The sequence below is a fragment of the Rhinoderma darwinii genome, assembly GCF_050947455.1.
Source record: "Rhinoderma darwinii isolate aRhiDar2 chromosome 1 unlocalized genomic scaffold, aRhiDar2.hap1 SUPER_1_unloc_13, whole genome shotgun sequence".
Taxonomy (NCBI): Eukaryota; Metazoa; Chordata; class Amphibia; order Anura; family Rhinodermatidae; genus Rhinoderma; species Rhinoderma darwinii.
Genome location: NW_027461649.1, coordinates 341,312 through 366,453, shown reverse-complemented (window position 1 = coordinate 366,453; position 25,142 = coordinate 341,312). Strand labels below are relative to the sequence as shown.

The following is a 25,142-nucleotide window of genomic DNA, read 5'->3' as shown; positions in this document are numbered from 1 at the left end:
GGCATATATCTATATACTGATAGTACACAGCCATATATCTATATACTGATAGTACACAGGCATATATCTATATACTGATAGTACACAGGCATATATCTATACACTGATAGTACACAGGCATATATCTATATACTGATAGTACACAGGCATATATCTATATACAGATAGTACACAGGCATATATCTATACACTGATAGTACACAGGCATATATCTATACACTGATAGTACACAGGCGTATATCTATACACTGATAGTACACAGGCGTATATCTATATACTGATAGTATACAGGCGTATATCTATATACTGATAGTACACAGGCGTATATCTATATACTGATAGTACACAGGCATATATCTATATACTGATAGTACACAGGCATATATCTATATACTGATAGTACACAGGCATATATCTATACACTGATAGTACACAGGCATATATCTATATACTGATAGTACACAGGCATATATCTATATACAGATAGTACACAGGCATATATCTATACACTGATAGTACACAGGCATATATCTATACACTGATAGTACACAGGCGTATATCTATACACTGATAGTACACAGGCGTATATCTATATACTGATAGTATACAGGCGTATATCTATATACTGATAGTACACAGGCGTATATCTATATACTGATAGTACACAGGCATATATCTATATACTGATAGTACACAGGCATATATCTATATACTGATAGCACACAGGCATATATCTATATACTGATAGTACACAGGCATATATCTATATACTGATAGTACACAGGCATATATCTATACACTGATAGTACACAGGCATATATCTATACACTGATAGTACACAGGCATATATCTATACACTGATAGTACACAGGCGTATATCTATACACTGATAGTACACAGGCGTATATCTATATACTGATAGTATACAGGCGTATATCTATATACTGATAGTACACAGGCGTATATCTATATACTGATAGTACACAGGCATATATCTATACACTGATAGCACACAGCCATATATCTATATACTGATAGTACACAGCCATATATCTATATACTGATAGTACACAGGCATATATCTATATACTGATAGTACACAGGCATATATCTATACACTGATAGCACACAGGCATATATCTATATACTGATAGTACACAGGCGTATATCTATATACTGATAGTATACAGGCGTATATCTATATACTGATAGTACACAGGCGTATATCTATATACTGATAGTACACAGGCATATATCTATACACTGATAGCACACAGGCGTATATCTATATACTGATAGTACACAGCCATATATCTATATACTGATAGCACACAGGCATATATCTATATACTGATAGTACACAGGCATATATCTATATACTGATAGAACACAGGCATATATTAGTACACAGCCATATATCTATATACTGATAGCACACAGGCATATATCTATATACTGATAGTACACAGGCATATATCTATATACTGATAGTACACAGGCATATATCTATATACTAATAGTACACAGGCATATATCTATATACTGATAGTACACAGGCATATATCTATATACTGATAGTACACAGGCATATATCTATATACTGATAGTACACAGGCATATATCTATACACTGATAATACACAGGCATATATCTATATACTGATAGTACACAGGCATATATCTATATACTGATAGTACACAGGCATATATCTATATACTGATAGTACACAGGGATATATCTATATACTGATAGCACACAGGCATATATCTATATACTGATAGTACACAGGCATATATCTATATACTGATAGCACACAGGCATATATCTATATACTGATAGTACACAGGCATATATCTATACATTGATAATACACAGGCATATATCTATATACTGATAGTACACAGGCATATATCTATATACTGATAGTACACAGGCATATATCTACATACTGATAGTACACAGGCATATATCTATACACTGATAGTACACAGGCATATATCTATATACTGATAGTACACAGGCATATATCTATACACTGATAGTACACAGGCATATATCTATATACTGATAGCACACAGGCATATATCTATATACTGATAGCACACAGGCATAAATCTATATACTGATAGCACACAGGCATATATCTATATACTGATAGCACACAGGCATATATCTATATACTGATAGTACACAGGCATATATCTATATACTGATAGCACACAGGCACATATCTATATACAGATAGCACACAGGCATATATCTATATACTGATAGTACACAGGCATATATCTATATACTGATAGTACACAGGCATATATCTATACACTGATAGTACACAGGCATATATCTATATACTGATAGTACACAGGCATATATCTATACACTGATAGCACACAGGCATATATCTATATACTGATAGTACACAGGCGTATATCTATATACTGATAGTATACAGGCGTATATCTATATACTGATAGTACACAGGCGTATATCTATATACTGATAGTACACAGGCATATATCTATACACTGATAGCACACAGGCGTATATCTATATACTGATAGTACACAGCCATATATCTATATACTGATAGCACACAGGCATATATCTATATACTGATAGTACACAGGCATATATCTATATACTGATAGAACACAGGCATATATTAGTACACAGCCATATATCTATATACTGATAGCACACAGGCATATATCTATATACTGATAGTACACAGGCATATATCTATATACTGATAGTACACAGGCATATATCTATATACTAATAGTACACAGGCATATATCTATATACTGATAGTACACAGGCATATATCTATATACTGATAGTACACAGGCATATATCTATATACTGATAGTACACAGGCATATATCTATACACTGATAATACACAGGCATATATCTATATACTGATAGTACACAGGCATATATCTATATACTGATAGTACACAGGCATATATCTATATACTGATAGTACACAGGGATATATCTATATACTGATAGCACACAGGCATATATCTATATACTGATAGTACACAGGCATATATCTATATACTGATAGCACACAGGCATATATCTATATACTGATAGTACACAGGCATATATCTATACATTGATAATACACAGGCATATATCTATATACTGATAGTACACAGGCATATATCTATATACTGATAGTACACAGGCATATATCTACATACTGATAGTACACAGGCATATATCTATACACTGATAGTACACAGGCATATATCTATATACTGATAGTACACAGGCATATATCTATACACTGATAGTACACAGGCATATATCTATATACTGATAGCACACAGGCATATATCTATATACTGATAGCACACAGGCATAAATCTATATACTGATAGCACACAGGCATATATCTATATACTGATAGCACACAGGCATATATCTATATACTGATAGTACACAGGCATATATCTATATACTGATAGCACACAGGCACATATCTATATACAGATAGCACACAGGCATATATCTATATACTGATAGTACACAGGCATATATCTATATACTGATAGTACACAGGCATATATCTATACACTGATAGTACACAGGCATATATCTATATACTGATAGTACACAGGCATATATCTATATACTGATAGCACACAGCCATATATCTATATACTGATAGTACACAGGCATATATCTATATACTGATAGCACACAGGCATACATCTATATACTGATAGTACACAGGCATATATCTATATACTGATAGTACACAGGCATATATCTATATACTGATAGTACACAGGCATATATCTATATACTGATAGTACACAGGCATATATCTATATACTGATAGTACACAGGCATATATCTATATACTGACAGTACACAGGCATATATCTATACACTGATAGCACACAGGCATATATCTATACACTGATAGTACACAGGCCTATATCTATATACTGATAGTACACAGGCATATATCTATATACTGATAGTACACAGGCATATATCTATATACTGATAGTACACAGGCATATATCTATATACTGATAGTACACAGGCATATATCTATATACTGATAGTACACAGGCATATATCTATATACTGACAGTACACAGGCATATATCTATACACTGATAGCACACAGGCATATATCTATACACTGATAGTACACAGGCCTATATCTATATACTGATAGTACACAGGCCTATATCTATACACTGATAGTACACAGGCATATATCTATATACTGATAGTACACAGGCATATATCTATATACTGATAGTACACAGGCATATATCTATATACTGATAGTACACAGGCATATATCTATATACTGATAGTACACAGGCATATATCTATATACTGACAGTACACAGGCATATATCTATACACTGATAGCACACAGGCATATATCTATACACTGATAGTACACAGGCCTATATCTATATACTGATAGTACACAGGCATATATCTATATACTGATAGTACACAGGCATATATCTATATACTGATAGTACACAGCCATATATCTATATACTGATAGTACACAGGCATATATCTATATACTGATAGTACACAGGCATATATCTATACACTGATAGTACACAGGCATATATCTATATACTGATAGCACACAGGCATATATCTATATACTGATAGTACACAGGCATATATCTATATACTGATAGCACACAGGCATATATCTATATACTGATAGCACACAGGCATATATCTATATACTGATAGCACACAGGCATATATCTATATACTGATAGTACACAGGCATATATCTATACACTGATAATACACAGGCATATATCTATATACTGATAGTACACAGGCATATATCTATATACTGATAGTACACAGGCATATATCTATATACTGATAGTACACAGGCATATATCTATATACTGATAGTACACAGGCATATATCTATATACTGATAGTACACAGGTATATATCTATATACTGATAGTACACAGGCATATATCTATATACTGATAGCACACAGGCATATATCTATATACTGATAGTACACAGGCATATATCTATATACTGATAGTACACAGCCATATATCTATATACTGATAGTACACAGCCATATATCTATATACTGATAGTACACAGGTATATATCTATATACTGATAGCACACAGGCATATATCTATATACTGATAGCACACAGGCATATATCTATACACTGATAGAACACAGGCATATATTAGTACACAGCCATATATCTATATACTGATAGCACACAGGCATATATCTATATACTGATAGTACACAGGCATATATCTATATACTGATAGCACACAGCCATATATCTATATACTGATAGTACACAGGCGTATATCTATATACTGATAGCACACAGGCGTATATCTATACACTGATAGTACACAGGCGTATATCTATATACTGATAGTACACAGGTATATATCTGTATACTGATAGCACTCAGCCATATATCTATATACTGATAGTACACAGGCATATATCTATATACTGATAGTACACAGGCATATATCTATATACTGATAGTACACAGGCATATATCTATACACTGATAGCACACAGGCATATATCTATATACTGATAGTACACAGGCATATATCTATACACTGATAGTACACAGGCAGATATCTATATACTGATAGTACACAGGCATATATCTATATACTGATAGCTCACAGGCATATATCTATATACTGATAGTACACAGGCGTATATCTATATACTGATAGTACACAGGCATATATCTATATACTGATAGCACACAGCCATATATCTATATACTGATAGTACACAGGCGTATATCTATATACTGATAGCACACAGGCGTATATCTATACACTGATAGTACACAGGCGTATATCTATATACTGATAGTACACAGGCGTATATCTATATACTGATAGTACACAGGTATATATCTATATACTGATAGTACACAGGTATATATCTATATACTGATAGTACACAGGCATATATCTATATACTGATAGTACACAGGCATATATCTATATACTGATAGCACACAGGTATATATCTATATACTGATAGCACACAGGCATATATCTATATACTGATAGTACACAGGCATATATCTATATACTGATAGCACACAGGCATATATCTATATACTGATAGTACACAGGCATATATCTATATACTGATAGCACACAGGCATATATCTATATACTGATAGTACACAGGCATATATCTATATACTGATAGTACACAGGCATATATCTATACACTGATAGTACACAGGCATATATCTATACACTGATAGTACACATGCATATATCTATATACTGATAGTACACAGGCATATATCTATATACTGATAGCACACAGGCAGATATCTATATACTGATAGTACACAGGCAGATATCTATATACTGATAGTACACAGGCAGATATCTATATACTGATAGTACACAGGCGTATATCTATATACTGATAGTACACAGGCGTATATCTATACACTGATAGCACACAGGCGTATATCTATACACTGATAGCACACAGGCGTATATCTATACACTGATAGTACACAGGCGTATATCTATACACTGATAGTACACAGGCATATATCTATATACTGATAGTACACAGGCATATATCTATATACTGATAGTACACAGCCATATATCTATATACTGATAGTACACAGGCATATATCTATATACTGATAGTACACAGGCATATATCTATACACTGATAGTACACAGGCATATATCTATATACTGATAGTACACAGGCATATATCTATATACAGATAGTACACAGGCATATATCTATACACTGATAGTACACAGGCATATATCTATACACTGATAGTACACAGGCGTATATCTATACACTGATAGTACACAGGCGTATATCTATATACTGATAGTATACAGGCGTATATCTATATACTGATAGTACACAGGCGTATATCTATATACTGATAGTACACAGGCATATATCTATACACTGATAGCACACAGCCATATATCTATATACTGATAGTACACAGCCATATATCTATATACTGATAGTACACAGGCATATATCTATATACTGATAGTACACAGGCATATATCTATACACTGATAGCACACAGGCATATATCTATATACTGATAGTACACAGGCGTATATCTATATACTGATAGTATACAGGCGTATATCTATATACTGATAGTACACAGGCGTATATCTATATACTGATAGTACACAGGCATATATCTATACACTGATAGCACACAGGCGTATATCTATATACTGATAGTACACAGCCATATATCTATATACTGATAGCACACAGGCATATATCTATATACTGATAGTACACAGGCATATATCTATATACTGATAGAACACAGGCATATATTAGTACACAGCCATATATCTATATACTGATAGCACACAGGCATATATCTATATACTGATAGTACACAGGCATATATCTATATACTGATAGTACACAGGCATATATCTATATACTAATAGTACACAGGCATATATCTATATACTGATAGTACACAGGCATATATCTATATACTGATAGTACACAGGCATATATCTATATACTGATAGTACACAGGCATATATCTATACACTGATAATACACAGGCATATATCTATATACTGATAGTACACAGGCATATATCTATATACTGATAGTACACAGGCATATATCTATATACTGATAGTACACAGGGATATATCTATATACTGATAGCACACAGGCATATATCTATATACTGATAGTACACAGGCATATATCTATATACTGATAGCACACAGGCATATATCTATATACTGATAGTACACAGGCATATATCTATACATTGATAATACACAGGCATATATCTATATACTGATAGTACACAGGCATATATCTATATACTGATAGTACACAGGCATATATCTACATACTGATAGTACACAGGCATATATCTATATACTGATAGTACACAGGCATATATCTATATACTGATAGTACACAGGCGTATATCTATATACTGATAGCACACAGGCATAAATCTATATACTGATAGCACACAGGCATATATCTATATACTGATAGCACACAGGCATATATCTATATACTGATAGTACACAGGCATATATCTATATACTGATAGCACACAGGCATATATCTATATACTGATAGTACACAGGCATATATCTATACACTGATAGTACACAGGCATATATCTATATACTGATAGTACACAGGCATATATCTATATACTGATAGCACACAGCCATATATCTATATACTGATAGTACACAGGCATATATCTATATACTGATAGCACACAGGCATACATCTATATACTGATAGTACACAGGCATATATCTATATACTGATAGTACACAGGCATATATCTATATACTGATAGTACACAGGCATATATCTATATACTGATAGTACACAGGCATATATCTATATACTGATAGTACACAGGCATATATCTATATACTGATAGTACACAGGCATATATCTATATACTGACAGTACACAGGCATATATCTATACACTGATAGCACACAGGCATATATCTATACACTGATAGTACACAGGCCTATATCTATATACTGATAGTACACAGGCATACATCTATATACTGATAGTACACAGGCATATATCTATATACTGATAGTACACAGGCATATATCTATATACTGATAGTACACAGGCATATATCTATATACTGATAGTACACAGGCATATATCTATATACTGATAGTACACAGGCATATATCTATATACTGATAGTACACAGGCATATATCTATACACTGATAGTACACAGGCATATATCTATATACTGATAGCACACAGGCATATATCTATATACTGATAGTACACAGGCATATATCTATATACTGATAGTACACAGGCATATATCTATATACTGATAGTACACAGGCATATATCTATACACTGATAGTACAGAGGCGTATATCTATATACTGATATCACACAGGCATATATCTATATACTGATAGCACACAGGCAGATATCTATATACTGATAGTACACAGGCAGATATCTATATACTGATAGTACACAGGCAGATATCTATATACTGATAGTACACAGGCATATATCTATATACTGATAGTACACAGGCGTATATCTATATACTGATAGTACACAGGCATATATCTATATACTGATAGTACACAGGCATATATCTATACACTGATAGCACACAGGCCTATATCTATACACTGATAGTACACAGGCCTATATCTATATACTGATAGCACACAGGCATATATCTATATACTGATAGCACACAGGCATATATCTATATACTGATAGTACACAGGCATATATCTATACACTGATAATACACAGGCATATATCTATATACTGATAGTACACAGGCATATATCTATATACTGATAGTACACAGGCATATATCTATATACTGATAGTACACAGGCATATATCTATATACTGATAGTACACAGGCATATATCTATATACTGATAGTACACAGGTATATATCTATATACTGATAGTACACAGGCATATATCTATATACTGATAGCACACAGGCATATATCTATATACTGATAGTACACAGGCATATATCTATATACTGATAGTACACAGCCATATATCTATATACTGATAGTACACAGCCATATATCTATATACTGATAGTACACAGGTATATATCTATATACTGATAGCACACAGGCATATATCTATATACTGATAGCACACAGGCATATATCTATATACTGATAGCACACAGGCATATATCTATACACTGATAGAACACAGGCATATATTAGTACACAGCCATATATCTATATACTGATAGCACACAGGCATATATCTATATACTGATAGTACACAGGCATATATCTATATACTGATAGCACACAGCCATATATCTATATACTGATAGTACACAGGCGTATATCTATATACTGATAGCACACAGGCGTATATCTATACACTGATAGTACACAGGCGTATATCTATATACTGATAGTACACAGGTGTATATCTGTATACTGATAGCACTCAGCCATATATCTATATACTGATAGTACACAGGCATATATCTATATACTGATAGTACACAGGCATATATCTATATACTGATAGCACTCAGCCATATATCTATATACTGATAGTACACAGGCATATATCTATATACTGATAGTACACAGGCATATATCTATACACTGATAGCACACAGGCATATATCTATATACTGATAGTACACAGGCATATATCTATACACTGATAGTACACAGGCAGATATCTATATACTGATAGTACACAGGCATATATCTATATACTGATAGCTCACAGGCATATATCTATATACTGATAGTACACAGGCATATATCTATATACTGATAGCACACAGCCATATATCTATATACTGATAGTACACAGGCGTATATCTATATACTGATAGCACACAGGCGTATATCTATACACTGATAGTACACAGGCGTATATCTATATACTGATAGTACACAGGCGTATATCTATATACTGATAGTACACAGGTATATATCTATATACTGATAGTACACAGGTATATATCTATATACTGATAGTACACAGGCATATATCTATATACTGATAGTACACAGGCATATATCTATATACTGATAGCACACAGGTATATATCTATATACTGATAGCACACAGGCATATATCTATATACTGATAGTACACAGGCATATATCTATATACTGATAGCACACAGGCATATATCTATATACTGATAGTACACAGGCATATATCTATATACTGATAGCACACAGGCATATATCTATATACTGATAGTACACAGGCATATATCTATATACTGATAGTACACAGGCATATATCTATACACTGATAGTACACAGGCATATATCTATACACTGATAGTACACATGCATATATCTATATACTGATAGTACACAGGCATATATCTATATACTGATAGCACACAGGCAGATATCTATATACTGATAGTACACAGGCAGATATCTATATACTGATAGTACACAGGCAGATATCTATATACTGATAGTACACAGGCGTATATCTATATACTGATAGTACACAGGCGTATATCTATATACTGATAGTACACAGGCGTATATCTATACACTGATAGCACACAGGCGTATATCTATACACTGATAGCACACAGGCGTATATCTATACACTGATAGTACACAGGCGTATATCTATACACTGATAGTACACAGGCATATATCTATATACTGATAGTACACAGCCATATATCTATATACTGATAGTACACAGGCATATATCTATATACTGATAGTACACAGGCATATATCTATATACAGATAGTACACAGGCATATATCTATACACTGATAGTACACAGGCATATATCTATATACTGATAGCACACAGGCATATATCTATATACTGATAGCACACAGGCATATATCTATACACTGATAGTACACAGGCATATATCTATATACTGATAGCACACAGGCAGATATCTATATACTGATAGTACACAGGCAGATATCTATATACTGATAGTACACAGGCAGATATCTATATACTGATAGTACACAGGCGTATATCTATATACTGATAGTACACAGGCGTATATCTATATACTGATAGTACACAGGCGTATATCTATACACTGATAGCACACAGGCGTATATCTATACACTGATAGCACACAGGCGTATATCTATACACTGATAGTACACAGGCGTATATCTATACACTGATAGTACACAGGCATATATCTATATACTGATAGTACACAGCCATATATCTATATACTGATAGTACACAGGCATATATCTATATACTGATAGTACACAGGCATATATCTATATACAGATAGTACACAGGCATATATCTATACACTGATAGTACACAGGCATATATCTATATACTGATAGCACACAGGCATATATCTATATACTGATAGCACACAGGCATATATCTATACACTGATAGTACACAGGCATATATCTATATACTGATAGCACACAGGCATATATCTATATACTGACAGTACACAGGCATATATCTATATACTGATAATACACAGGCATATATCTATACACTGATAGTACACAGGCGTATATCTATACACTGATAGTACACAGGCGTATATCTATATACTGATAGTATACAGGCGTATATCTATATACTGATAGTACACAGGCGTATATCTATATACTGATAGTACACAGGCATATATCTATACACTGATAGCACACAGCCATATATCTATATACTGATAGTACACAGGCGTATATCTATATACTGATAGTATACAGGCGTATATCTATATACTGATAGTACACAGGCGTATATCTATATACTGATAGTACACAGGCATATATCTATACACTGATAGCACACAGGCGTATATCTATATACTGATAGTACACAGCCATATATCTATATACTGATAGCACACAGGCATATATCTATATACTGATAGTACACAGGCATATATCTATATACTGATAGAACACAGGCATATATTAGTACACAGCCATATATCTATATACTGATAGCACACAGGCATATATCTATATACTGATAGTACACAGGCATATATCTATATACTGATAGTACACAGGCATATATCTATATACTAATAGTACACAGGCATATATCTATATACTGATAGTACACAGGCATATATCTATATACTGATAGTACACAGGCATATATCTATATACTGATAGTACACAGGCATATATCTATACACTGATAATACACAGGCATATATCTATATACTGATAGTACACAGGCATATATCTATATACTGATAGTACACAGGCATATATCTATATACTGATAGTACACAGGGATATATCTATATACTGATAGCACACAGGCATATATCTATATACTGATAGTACACAGGCATATATCTATATACTGATAGCACACAGGCATATATCTATATACTGATAGTACACAGGCATATATCTATACATTGATAATACACAGGCATATATCTATATACTGATAGTACACAGGCATATATCTATATACTGATAGTACACAGGCATATATCTACATACTGATAGTACACAGGCATATATCTATACACTGATAGTACACAGGCATATATCTATATACTGATAGTACACAGGCATATATCTATACACTGATAGTACACAGGCATATATCTATATACTGATAGCACACAGGCATATATCTATATACTGATAGCACACAGGCATAAATCTATATACTGATAGCACACAGGCATATATCTATATACTGATAGCACACAGGCATATATCTATATACTGATAGTACACAGGCATATATCTATATACTGATAGCACACAGGCATATATCTATATACTGATAGTACACAGGCATATATCTATACACTGATAGTACACAGGCATATATCTATATACTGATAGTACACAGGCATATATCTATATACTGATAGCACACAGCCATATATCTATATACTGATAGTACACAGGCATATATCTATATACTGATAGCACACAGGCATACATCTATATACTGATAGTACACAGGCATATATCTATATACTGATAGTACACAGGCATATATCTATATACTGATAGTACACAGGCATATATCTATATACTGATAGTACACAGGCATATATCTATATACTGATAGTACACAGGCATATATCTATATACTGATAGTACACAGGCATATATCTATACACTGACAGTACACAGGCATATATCTATACACTGATAGCACACAGGCATATATCTATACACTGATAGTACACAGGCCTATATCTATATACTGATAGTACACAGGCATATATCTATATACTGATAGTACACAGGCATATATCTATATACTGATAGTACACAGGCATATATCTATATACTGATAGTACACAGGCATATATCTATATACTGATAGTACACAGGCATATATCTATATACTGACAGTACACAGGCATATATCTATATACTGATAGTACACAGGCATATATCTATATACTGATAGTACACAGGCATATATCTATACACTGATAGTACACAGGCATATATCTATACACTGATAGCACACAGGCATATATCTATATACTGATAGTACACAGGCATATATCTATATACTGATAGTACACAGGCATATATCTATATACTGATAGTACACAGGCATATATCTATATACTGATAGTACACAGGCATATATCTATACACTGATAGCACACAGGCATATATCTATACACTGATAGTACACAGGCCTATATCTATATACTGATAGCACACAGGCATATATCTATATACTGATAGCACACAGGCATATATCTATATACTGATAGTACACAGGCATATATCTATACACTGATAATACACAGGCATATATCTATATACTGATAGTACACAGGCATATATCTATATACTGATAGTACACAGGCATATATCTATACACTGATAATACACAGGCATATATCTATATACTGATAGTACACAGGCATATATCTATATACTGATAGTACACAGGCATATATCTATACACTGATAGCACACAGGCATATATCTATACACTGATAGTACACAGGCCTATATCTATATACTGATAGTACACAGGCATATATCTATATACTGATAGCACACAGGCATATATCTATATACTGATAGCACACAGGCATATATCTATATACTGATAGTACACAGGCATATATCTATATACTGATAGTACACAGGCATATATCTATACACTGATAATACACAGGCTTATATCTATATACTGATAGTACACAGGCATATATCTATATACTGATAGCACACAGGCATATATCTATACACTGATAATACACAGGCTTATATCTATATACTGATAGTACACAGGCATATATCTATACACTGATAATACACAGGCTTATATCTATATACTGATAGTACACAGGCATATATCTATATACTGATAGTACACAGGCTTATATCTATATACTGATAGTACACAGGCATATATCTATATACTGATAGTACACAGGCATACATGTATATACTGATAGTACACAGGCATACATGTATATACTGATAGTACACAGGCATATATCTATATACTGATAGTACACAGGCATATATCTATATACTGATAGTACACAGGCATATATCTATATACTGATAGTACACAGGCATATATCTATATACTGATAGTACACAGGCATATATCTATAAACTGATAGTACACAGGCATATATCTATATACTGATAGTACACAGGCATATATCTATATACTGATAGTACACAGGCAGATATCTATATACTGATAGTACACAGGCATATATATACATACCAGTATATTAGCCTGTGCACTGATAGTACACAGGCAGCTGTTAGGACATACCTCAATATGCCCTAACAACAGGAAATATGGTAGGACAGCCCTGGGGTCCTTCAATGGACCCTGGGCTGTCTGCCCATATATGGTATGTCCCTCAATCGCGTCACAGGGATTCCTGCGATGCGATCCAAGGGGCATCTCCCTTTCTCCTGAATGCTGCAGTCCGCTGTGATCGCAGCATTCAGGGGAATAGCGGCAGAGATGAGAGGTTTCTCTGATCTCCGCCGTTATAGAGCGGGGCTGCGGATGCGTAATACAACCATTGCCCCGCTCCTGACATAAGTCAGAGCGCGGTCAGCATGAGGTGATGCGGCCGGCGCTGCACTATAATAAGCGGCGGTGCAGGCACTGAAGACAGAACATGGGGGTGTTTTGCAGCGCGCCCGCCATGTTCTGTCTTCAGTGCCGGCAATCATTAGTGCAGCGCTGGCCGCAACGCATCATCCTGACCCCGCGCACTCGTCATGACTCAGGAGCGGGGCAATGACTATCACACAGCCGCAGCCCCGCTCTCATACATTCATGTGTTACTATACTGAGCTGTGCGGCCGCAGAGCTAAGTATCGAAATACATGACATAACGGTATCTAAACAGTATGGAAGTTTCGAGGCATCGTGCATCCCTAACGGTCATAGATGTGGTCATAGATTTTGGTGGTTTCTTATGTTGATCTGTTAGATTCTTCGCACTCTCTGCTGTATTGTACTGAATTGTTACATATGTGAAATCAGGGGGAAGATCTGACTATTATTAAAACAGAGGATGAAGAAGAAGAGCGAGTGAGGGTCGATCAACCGTGTAAGAGTGAACCGGAGGAGGAAATTCCAGGAGGTGTTACCAGAGGTCAGTAATAATGAATTTAGAAAGTGAACTCCGTGGTTTATTAAGCAGGACCTGCTGTGTTTTTTTAACCACATTCCTCCCCTTATACTTGGCGTCCTCCAGATTCCAACGCTGTCATTTTCTTTTTTGCCCCCCTCCATGTTGTTCCACTACAGCCCTTACTCCGTTTTGCACCTAACATATGCGTGTTGTAATTAAAGGTACAAAGAGGAGACACCATCTCTCCTCAGTAGGCGTTGCCTCACTTTTTGTTGTGACGCTGTCCAATCAGAGCGGACCGCTTCACAGCGATGCAGAAAACCTGCTGATTTTGTGAAATTTCCTGCAGGTCTTTTGCATCGCTGTGAGGCTGTCCACTATGATTAGATAGCGTCACAGCAATGAGCGAGTCAACATCTACTGAGGAGAGAAAAGGTCTTCTCCTTTCTGTTCTCTTTAAGGTGGGGTTCCTCCTTAGTTCTACATTACAGTAACACGTCAGACAATGTGTTATACATAGTGCAGGACCTGAGGGAGCTGTGACTGCACATAGAAGTTCTCTACAAGGTGTTCTATGAATCCGGTCATGCACTAGGCTTAGCATCAGATTTTGGGGGGCAGCGGCTGCGATTAACAGCTGCACTCTAGGCCGAGATCTAGGAAAGCTCAGTTCAACCACTTACAGAGAATGTGTCATCAGAAAATGATCTATTGTTTAAATCAATTTTCGTTTAAACATATTTTTTATGATTTTTTGGTGCGTTTTTTTTATATTATTTTTTTGTCTTTATCTAATCTTGCAGTTTGCCCTCTGGCCAATGAGTCTCATAGTAGACTGCTCCTTACAGTTCTCAGCAGTCATCTCATTATCATCACAGGCAGGATTACACTGACAGGTAACATCTATATATGTAGATAACAAAGAATCCACCATTCATAATAGACTGACCCTTCCTGTTCTGTAGAGATCATTTCTCAGCACTCATCTCCTTATCATCACAGGCAGGATTACACTGACAGGTAACATCTATATATAGATAATACAGAATCCACCATTCATAATGGACTGACCCTTCCTGTTCTGTAGAGATCATTTCTCAGCAGTCATCTCATTATCATCACAGGCAGGATTACACTGACAGGTAACATCTATATATAGATAATACAGAATCCACCATTCATAATGGACTGACCCTTCCTGTTCTGTATAGATCACTTCTCATCACACCTCTCATTATCATCACAGGCAGGATTACACTGACAGGTAACATCTATATATGTAGATAACAAAGAATCCACCATTCATAATAGACTGACCCTTCCTGTTCTGTAGAGATCATTTCTCAGCACTCATCTCATTATCATCACAGGCAGGATTACACTGACAGGTAACATCTATATATAGATAATACAGAATCCACCATTCATAATGGACTGATCCTTCCTGTTCTGTATAGATCATTTCTCAGCAGTCATCTCATTATCATCACAGGCAGGATTACACTGACAAGTAACATCTATATATAGATAATACAGAATCCACCATTCATAATAGACTGATCCTCCCTGTTCTGTAGAGAACATTTCTCAGCACTCATCTCATTATCGTCACAGACAGGATTACACTGACAGGTAACATCTATATATAGATAATACAGAATCCACCATTCATAATGGACTGACCCTTCCTGTTCTGTATAGATCACTTCTCATCACACCTCTCATTATCATCACAGGCAGGATTACACTGACAGGTAACATCTATATATGTAGATAACAAAGAATCCACCATTCATAATAGACTGACCCTTCCTGTTCTGTAGAGATCATTTCTCAGCACTCATCTCATTATCATCACAGGCAGGATTACACTGACAGGTAACATCTATATATAGATAATACAGAATCCACAATTCATAATGGACTGACCCTTCCTGTTCTGTATAGATCACTTCTCATCACACCTCTCATTATCATCACAGGCAGGATTACACTGACAGGTAACGTGTGTATATATAGATAACACAGGATCCACCATTCATAATGTACCATCTCATTATCATTACAGGCAGGGTTACACTGACAGGTTACACCTATATATATATATATATATATATATATATATATATATATATATACTATAGAACAGGGTATAGGAGCGGCACTGTGTAGATAGCCAAGAAACGGTTGGTGCTAGCTTCAAAAATTAAGGAGTGACGTACTCCTCATACATATATCCAAGAAAAGAGACTAGAAGCAGCACTCAGCAAAAAATGTGAATTTATTCACCCAACACAGCCCTGTGTTAGACAACATATAGGCTAAAACGGCCAGAAAGATATAACTGACAATAGCTGGACGCAATAGTACAATCATGTAGAGGCTGAAAAAGCTAGCACATACCCTGGGACATGATAAGGAGTGCAGGAGATCAAAAAAGTGGATGGATGAATGAACGCCTCGACGCGCGTTTCGCCCTGTAGACCGGCTTCGTCAGAGTTATATCTTTCTGGCCATTTGAGCCTATATGTTGTCTTTGGATGCTTCTAGCTTCACTTTTCATGTATTGCTATATATTTTGTAGGCAATGATAGACCTTATTGTCTATCTCTGCATATTGTCATAATCAGCTGGTAGCTCTATACTACGTGTGGGCCTTATTACCTTATACCCATGGGTTTATAATTCTGTCATATGAACTATCTGAGCGTGGTTTGGTCATCCTTGTATGGTTGACTCTGTTTGTCTATGGTCTATGCCATCTGACCCTGCTGTATATATCTCCGTGTATGATGTATCCCATCTTTTATTCCATTATATGTTATTGGTGATTATATTTAATAAAGATTTTTTGTACTTTTGTATATCATTCAGTATACTATTTCTTTAAGGGCTATGTCCCTTCATGGTTCGCTTCTAGGTTGTCTACTTGCAATAAGGGACCCCAGCATACACCATTTTTTGGTGTGAGGTTTTGTTTAGGTTGTCTCAAATTGAAGAATAGGCCAATGTTTTTGCAGTATTTAGAAAATCTGAGGAGAGCATATATCAAAATTGCCTATGCATCTAATTTGGGGTGATAATGGAGCATTTATCTTCCCTCTTCCATAAAGTAACTCACCTCTAGTGATGGCTCTAGCTCTGGCATAAGCTCTATGTAGGGACTTTTTAGGGTACCCACGTGCGCAAAATTTGTCAAAGTTTGTCACATTCAGATTGGAAGGACTTCTCATCGGAGCAGTTTCTTTTCGCTCTGAGATACTGTCCTATGGGAATACCCTTTTTCAGGGCCGGAGGGTGGAAACTTTCCCAATGTAGGAAATTGTTGGTAGCAGTAGTCTTCTGATAGATGTCGGTGTGCACACTGCCACCAGGGTCCAGCGAGATTTTGAGATCCAGGAAATAAATTTCTTTCTCGTGTATTTCGTAAGTGAATTTCATGCCTATGTCATTGATGTTGAGAATCTCCATAAAGTCCAAGAAAAGTGATTTGTCCCCATCCCAAAAAATAAGAATATCATCAATGTATCGACCCCAGAATAAAATGTGACAGGTAAAAAAACATAAATCATCCGTGAAAACAAAACTATCTTCCCACCACCGTAAAAAAAGATTAGCATATGTGGGTGCACAAACTGTGCCCGTGGCACTGCCTTTTATTTGATGGTAAAATTCGCCATCGAACATAAAATTATTGTGGGATAAAATAATTTTAAGTAGTCAAATAATGAATCCATTGTGTGCTTGGAACTGAGTGCCCTTCGTGCTCAAAAAATATTGAACAGCAGTTAAACCAAGATCGTGTCTAATGTTAGTGTATAGAGATTCAACATCAATGCTGGCTATTAAGGTGGTGGCTGTAACAGAAATCCCCTGGATCCTGGTGACAGTGTCCTTAGTATCTCTAAGATAGGGGGCAAGGCTGTGACAAAGGATGAGAGCATCTCATCTACTTATAACTAATCCCTTGCGTGAGGTTATCGTTCCCCGAAACGATAGGTCTGCCTGGTATTGGACGAGATGTTTTATGAACCTTAGGCAAGGCGTAGAATGTTGAAAGGGTTGGATTAGGATTAAACATTCTTTTAAACTCATCCTGTGTGATGAGAAACTGTGATTTTGCCTCCGAAAGTAAGGAATGTAATTCACTAGTGAACTGTTCGGTAGGATTTTTTGCAAGAATGGTATAAGTGGACACATGATCTAAAAGTCTGTGGACCATAGATGTGTAATCATCCCTATCCATAACGACAGTGTTACCCCCCTTGTCAGATGGCTTAACAATGATGGATTCATTCTTAGAGAGTTCATCCAATGCAACCTGCTCCATATGACTGAGGTTACCAAAGACTTTGGATTTAGCGTATTTTAACCCTCGTAGATCTGCACTGACAATCCTGACAAATATGTCGATGTGGCCATATTGGGAGAACGGTGGTTTCATGTGTGACTTTGGTCGCAAAGACGAGAAAGGACCCGTGGCCATAGTAGCTCCAAATTCATTTTCATTAAGAAGTGCTTCGAGGTCAGTAAGAGTCCTCAATTCATTGGGAGTATTTGGAGTGTTCGGAGAAGGGTTAACTTTAAAATGTTTAAGTAGAGCTAACTTCCGTGCAAATAAATGTAGACCTTTGGTCCAAGTGAATTCGTCATAGCCAGGGGTGGGAGGGTATGAAAGGCCTTTCTGTAGAAGCGCCATCTGATATGGGTTCAGTTGGAAAGAAGATAAATTATATATCTGCATTCTGTCATTTTTAGTCATCAGGTCCCCTGACTTCAAGTCCCTCAACTCACCTGATTCCAACCCAAATTGGGTGGTCCTAAAAAAGGAAACAGAGTATTTAGAGTAGATGGACTCTTCCCAGTGCCACTTGACACTGTAATGCTTGCTCCCAATGGTCCAGTGTTCTTCCCCGCTGTGAAGGGGGTGGTAACCGTATTGGTCGTGAACATAGTGGGTAAAGCATAGGAGGAGGAAGAAGAGGGAGCCGACATGGGTACTCTGGATGGATTTTCTTGGCCAGGTTGTATAGGGCATATTTGTTTATTTACTTTAAGAGGTAAAAAGGTTCTTTTTGGAGGATTATATCTCCTGTTATTGGTTTTTCGCTTTGTCCCCAGTCTCTTATCCTCAAGGGATGGCCTAGGGTCATCTGTACCGGAGATATCAGATTCAGAGTAGTCAGTAGATCTAATTTCACGATGGATAACAGGGTGTGTGTGTTTACGGAATGAATACGCTTGTCCCGTTTCAAAGTCTTTGCGGTCTCGTATATATTTACGGTGTTGCGTTCCTTCATTTCTCTTTGCAGGCTTTCCATATTTCTTTGTAGTTTGATTTCACAGTTGTTATATTCGGATGTGGTACTGAAGATTTTAATATCCTCAATTTCCTTTTGCAACTGGAGGTTAATTTGATCAAAGGCACTTTTTTCAAAGTCCAAGGGGTAGTGAAGCATGCGTAGAGAATTATCGGTTAGAAGGTCTTCCCACCCTTTAAGGATGTGCGCCGACTTTTTGTGCGCAGGCGCGCCCTCCTGGATTTCTGATTGGTGCAGTCCATTGGCCATTCTGATTGGCCTTACGACCCGCTCGTCTCACTATTGACGGCCGGTCTGTTTAGCCTCTTTTCATTGGGTCCCTGCGGACCGACGCCCACTGTCATGGCGGACCGAGGCTTTAAAAGGGTGTGGATCCACAATACGCCGTCAGTAGCCCCATATGAACCCCTGAGGACGCTACGTTCGTAGCGAAACATGTCGGGGGGGCTTCTCGCTATGTTTTATACGCAATGTCTCACTGACTGTCAGCCGCTGCTATGATCTTGTTTTGCAATTTCAGCGTACTGCAGACGCTGTCTAAACACTGACCCATTACACTGGACTGACTGTTTGCATCTCAGCACGCAGATCTTCTACTGCCAGTGAGCATTGGCTCGTTTTTAAACGAGTGTCGTTTTGTCTTTGATCATTTACTTATTTAATCATACCCAATAAAAGTTATATTTTATCTTATTGAATACTCCTGTATCTGGCTGGAAACAAGGGCAACCCTTCTCTATTTTGCCTAACCGCAGATTAGTTTCACTTTGTTACAGTGTTGTGCCTGCCAGCCAGCGGGGTCTCCCTTTCCCTTTTTTGCTATAAAAACCACATCAAAAACCTCTTGATTACACTTGATTTTGCGTGTTTGTGTGTGTGTGTGTGGGGGGGGGGGGGGTGCTTGCCGCTGATTCTTCAAAAGAGCTGATAAGCGGCTATGAAGTATCAGCGGCGCGCGTTAACACTCCGCTCTGCCCCACACACAGCTCTGCAGGCACGAGAAAAGTGTTAAAGGGATCGTCCAGTAAAACATGGCGCCGCACCTGTCCTCAGGTCGGGTGTGGTATTACAGCTCTGTCCTATTCACTTCAATGGAGGTGAACTGCAATACCAGACACAACCTGAGGACAGGTGCGGCGCTGTGTCTCCAATCCGGACACCCCTTCTGTCCTGAGATGACCCGACGGGGGAGGAGGGTGTCAGAGCCACCCACCGCCATCACTGCAGACAGAACCACAACTACGGCATGAGGGCAGGGCACTGTCTCTTGTTATGGACAGATTTATAGTCACGTGAACCCCGTCTGATGAACCGGTAACCTAGGTCCGATCACATGACAGAGGGGGATCACCAAAAACCCTGTGAACCCTCAGCCCATCAATCCAGCCCTTTCCTGGTTATATCTGCTTCTGGGAAAGCTGGGTGACCACCATTACCCCTCCTACTGGAGTGTGAGAGGTTCATTAGTCACATCCCCAAACATACTCCAGTAGGAGGGGTAATTGTCGTCACCCAGCTTTCCCAGACCCCTGAACGGTAAATCTCTCTAGTTGTGCTGAGACTGTTTGGGAATGTGACAGGGGTCTGGGAAAGCTGGGTGACCACACTAACACCGGGCATATTATCACCCAGCATTCCCAGGACAGTTACATCATGTGTCCTTTATACAGAGTCTCCTGCACGACTACAGGGGGGGCCGTCGGGTGTGGGGGGGGTCACGAGAGCGGGGGTCTGTGAGATAGAGAGTGGGACAGACACACACATCTTACATGCAGTGCAGCTGGTCTTCATGATGGCGCCTGCTCTCTCCCTGCAAACAGCTGCTCTGCTGTGTGACTCTGACCTGCGTCTGCGCAGTACAGAGCCAGAGAGCAGATACAATGGACGGGAGCCGTTCATTGACTCCTATGCACTGTAGCTGCCGTATTCCATCTTTGTACGTGTCGTTAATCAACACATACAGAGATGAAAAAAAAAATGGCAGTCCCCATAGAGACGTAAAAGAAAGAAAAAAATAAAAAGTACAACACAAATAAATACAATTTATTTTAATGACCTACTAAAAGCAATATTATATAAAAAATTAAATTTTCCGTGACACCTTAAGGACGCAGCCTAGATTTTTCAAATCTGACATATTTCATTTTATGTGGTAATAACGTCGGAATGCTTAAACCTACCCAAGCGATTCTGAGATTGTTTTCTTGTGACACATTGGGCTTTATGTTCGTGGTAAAATTTGGACGATATATTCAGTCTTCATTTGTGAAAAATTGCAAAATTTTGAGAAAATTTACAAGAAATAGCATTTTTCAGAATTTAAATGCATCTGCTTGTAAAACAGACGGTTATACCACCCAAAATAGTTACTAGTTCACATTTCCCATATGTCTACTTTAGATTGGCATTGTTTTTTGAACATTCTGTTATTTTTCTTGGACGTTACAAGGCTTAGAACATAAACAGCAATTTCTCATATTCTTAAGAAAATTTCAAAAGCCTTTTTTTGAAGGTACCAGTTCAGTGCTGAAGTGGATTTGAGGGGCCTATGTATTAGAAACCCCCATAAAACACCCCATTTTAAAAACTAGACCCTTCAAAGTATTCAAATCAGCATTTAGAAGTTTTTTAACCCTTCAGGCATTTCACAGGAATTAAAGCAAAGTGGAAATGAAATTTGCAAATTTAATTTTTTCAGCTGAATTTCAATTTTATTCAATTTTTTTCTGTAACAAAGAAGGTTTTACCAGAGAAACACTACTAAATATGTATTGTCCAGATTCTGCAGTTTTTAGAAATGTCCCACATGTGTCTCTAGTGCGCTCGTGGACTAAAACACAAGCCATAGAAGCAAAGAAGCACCTAGTGCATTTTGAGGCCTCTTTTTTATTAGAATATATTTTAGGCAGCATGCCAGGTTTGGAGAGGTGTTGAGGTGCCAAAACAGTAGGAATCCCCAAAAAGTGACCCCATTTCGGAAACTACACCCCTCAAGGAATTAATTTATGGTTGTTGTTACCATTTTGACCGCACAGTTTTTACACAGCACATATTTGAATTGGGCTGTGAAATTAAAAAAATGAAATTTTTTCCAATAAGATGTCATTTTTGATAAAAATTTCTTATTTTCACAGGGAACAAAATACCCCATTTTGTTGCCCAATTTGTCCTGAATGCAGCAATACCCCATTTGTGGTGATAAACTGCCGTTTGGGCCCATGGGAGGGCTCAGAAGGAAAGGAGCGCTGTGTGTTCTTTGGAGTACAGATTTTGCTGGATTGGTTTTCGGGTGCCATGTCGCATTTGCAGAGCCCCAGAGGTATCAAAGCAATGGAAACCCACCAGAAGTGACCCCATTTTGGAAACTACACCCCTCAAGGAATTCATTTATGGGTGTTGTGACCATTTTGACCCCATAGTTTTTTCACAGAACTTATTTGAATTGGACTGGGAATTCAAACAAAATTAATTTTTTCCAATAATATGTAGTTTTGGGTGAAAATGTCTTATTTTCACAAGAAATAAAATACCCCATTTTGTTGCCCAATTTGTCCTGAGTGCGGCAATGCCCAATTTGTGGTGATAAACTGACGTTTGGGCCCATGCGAGGCATCAGAAGGAAAGGACCA

At 36.7% G+C, this 25,142-nt stretch overlaps 1 protein-coding gene across 6 annotated transcripts in view; it reads left to right on the top strand.

Annotated features, from left to right (window-relative positions):
* Positions 1 to 25,142, top strand: part of LOC142669038 (oocyte zinc finger protein XlCOF7.1-like) — a 153,442-nt gene that overhangs the window by 24,663 nt on the left and 103,637 nt on the right. For 4 of the 6 annotated variants that reach the window (XM_075847098.1, XM_075847096.1, XM_075847095.1 and 1 more), the window contains 2 exons: positions 16,102 to 16,213; positions 16,996 to 17,088. In XM_075847098.1, coding sequence (XP_075703213.1) covers positions 16,102 to 16,213; positions 16,996 to 17,088 — 205 coding nt within the window. The remainder of the gene's footprint in view (positions 1 to 16,101; positions 16,214 to 16,995; positions 17,089 to 25,142) is intronic. The other 2 variants (XM_075847097.1, XM_075847100.1) reach the window with 1 other exon arrangement.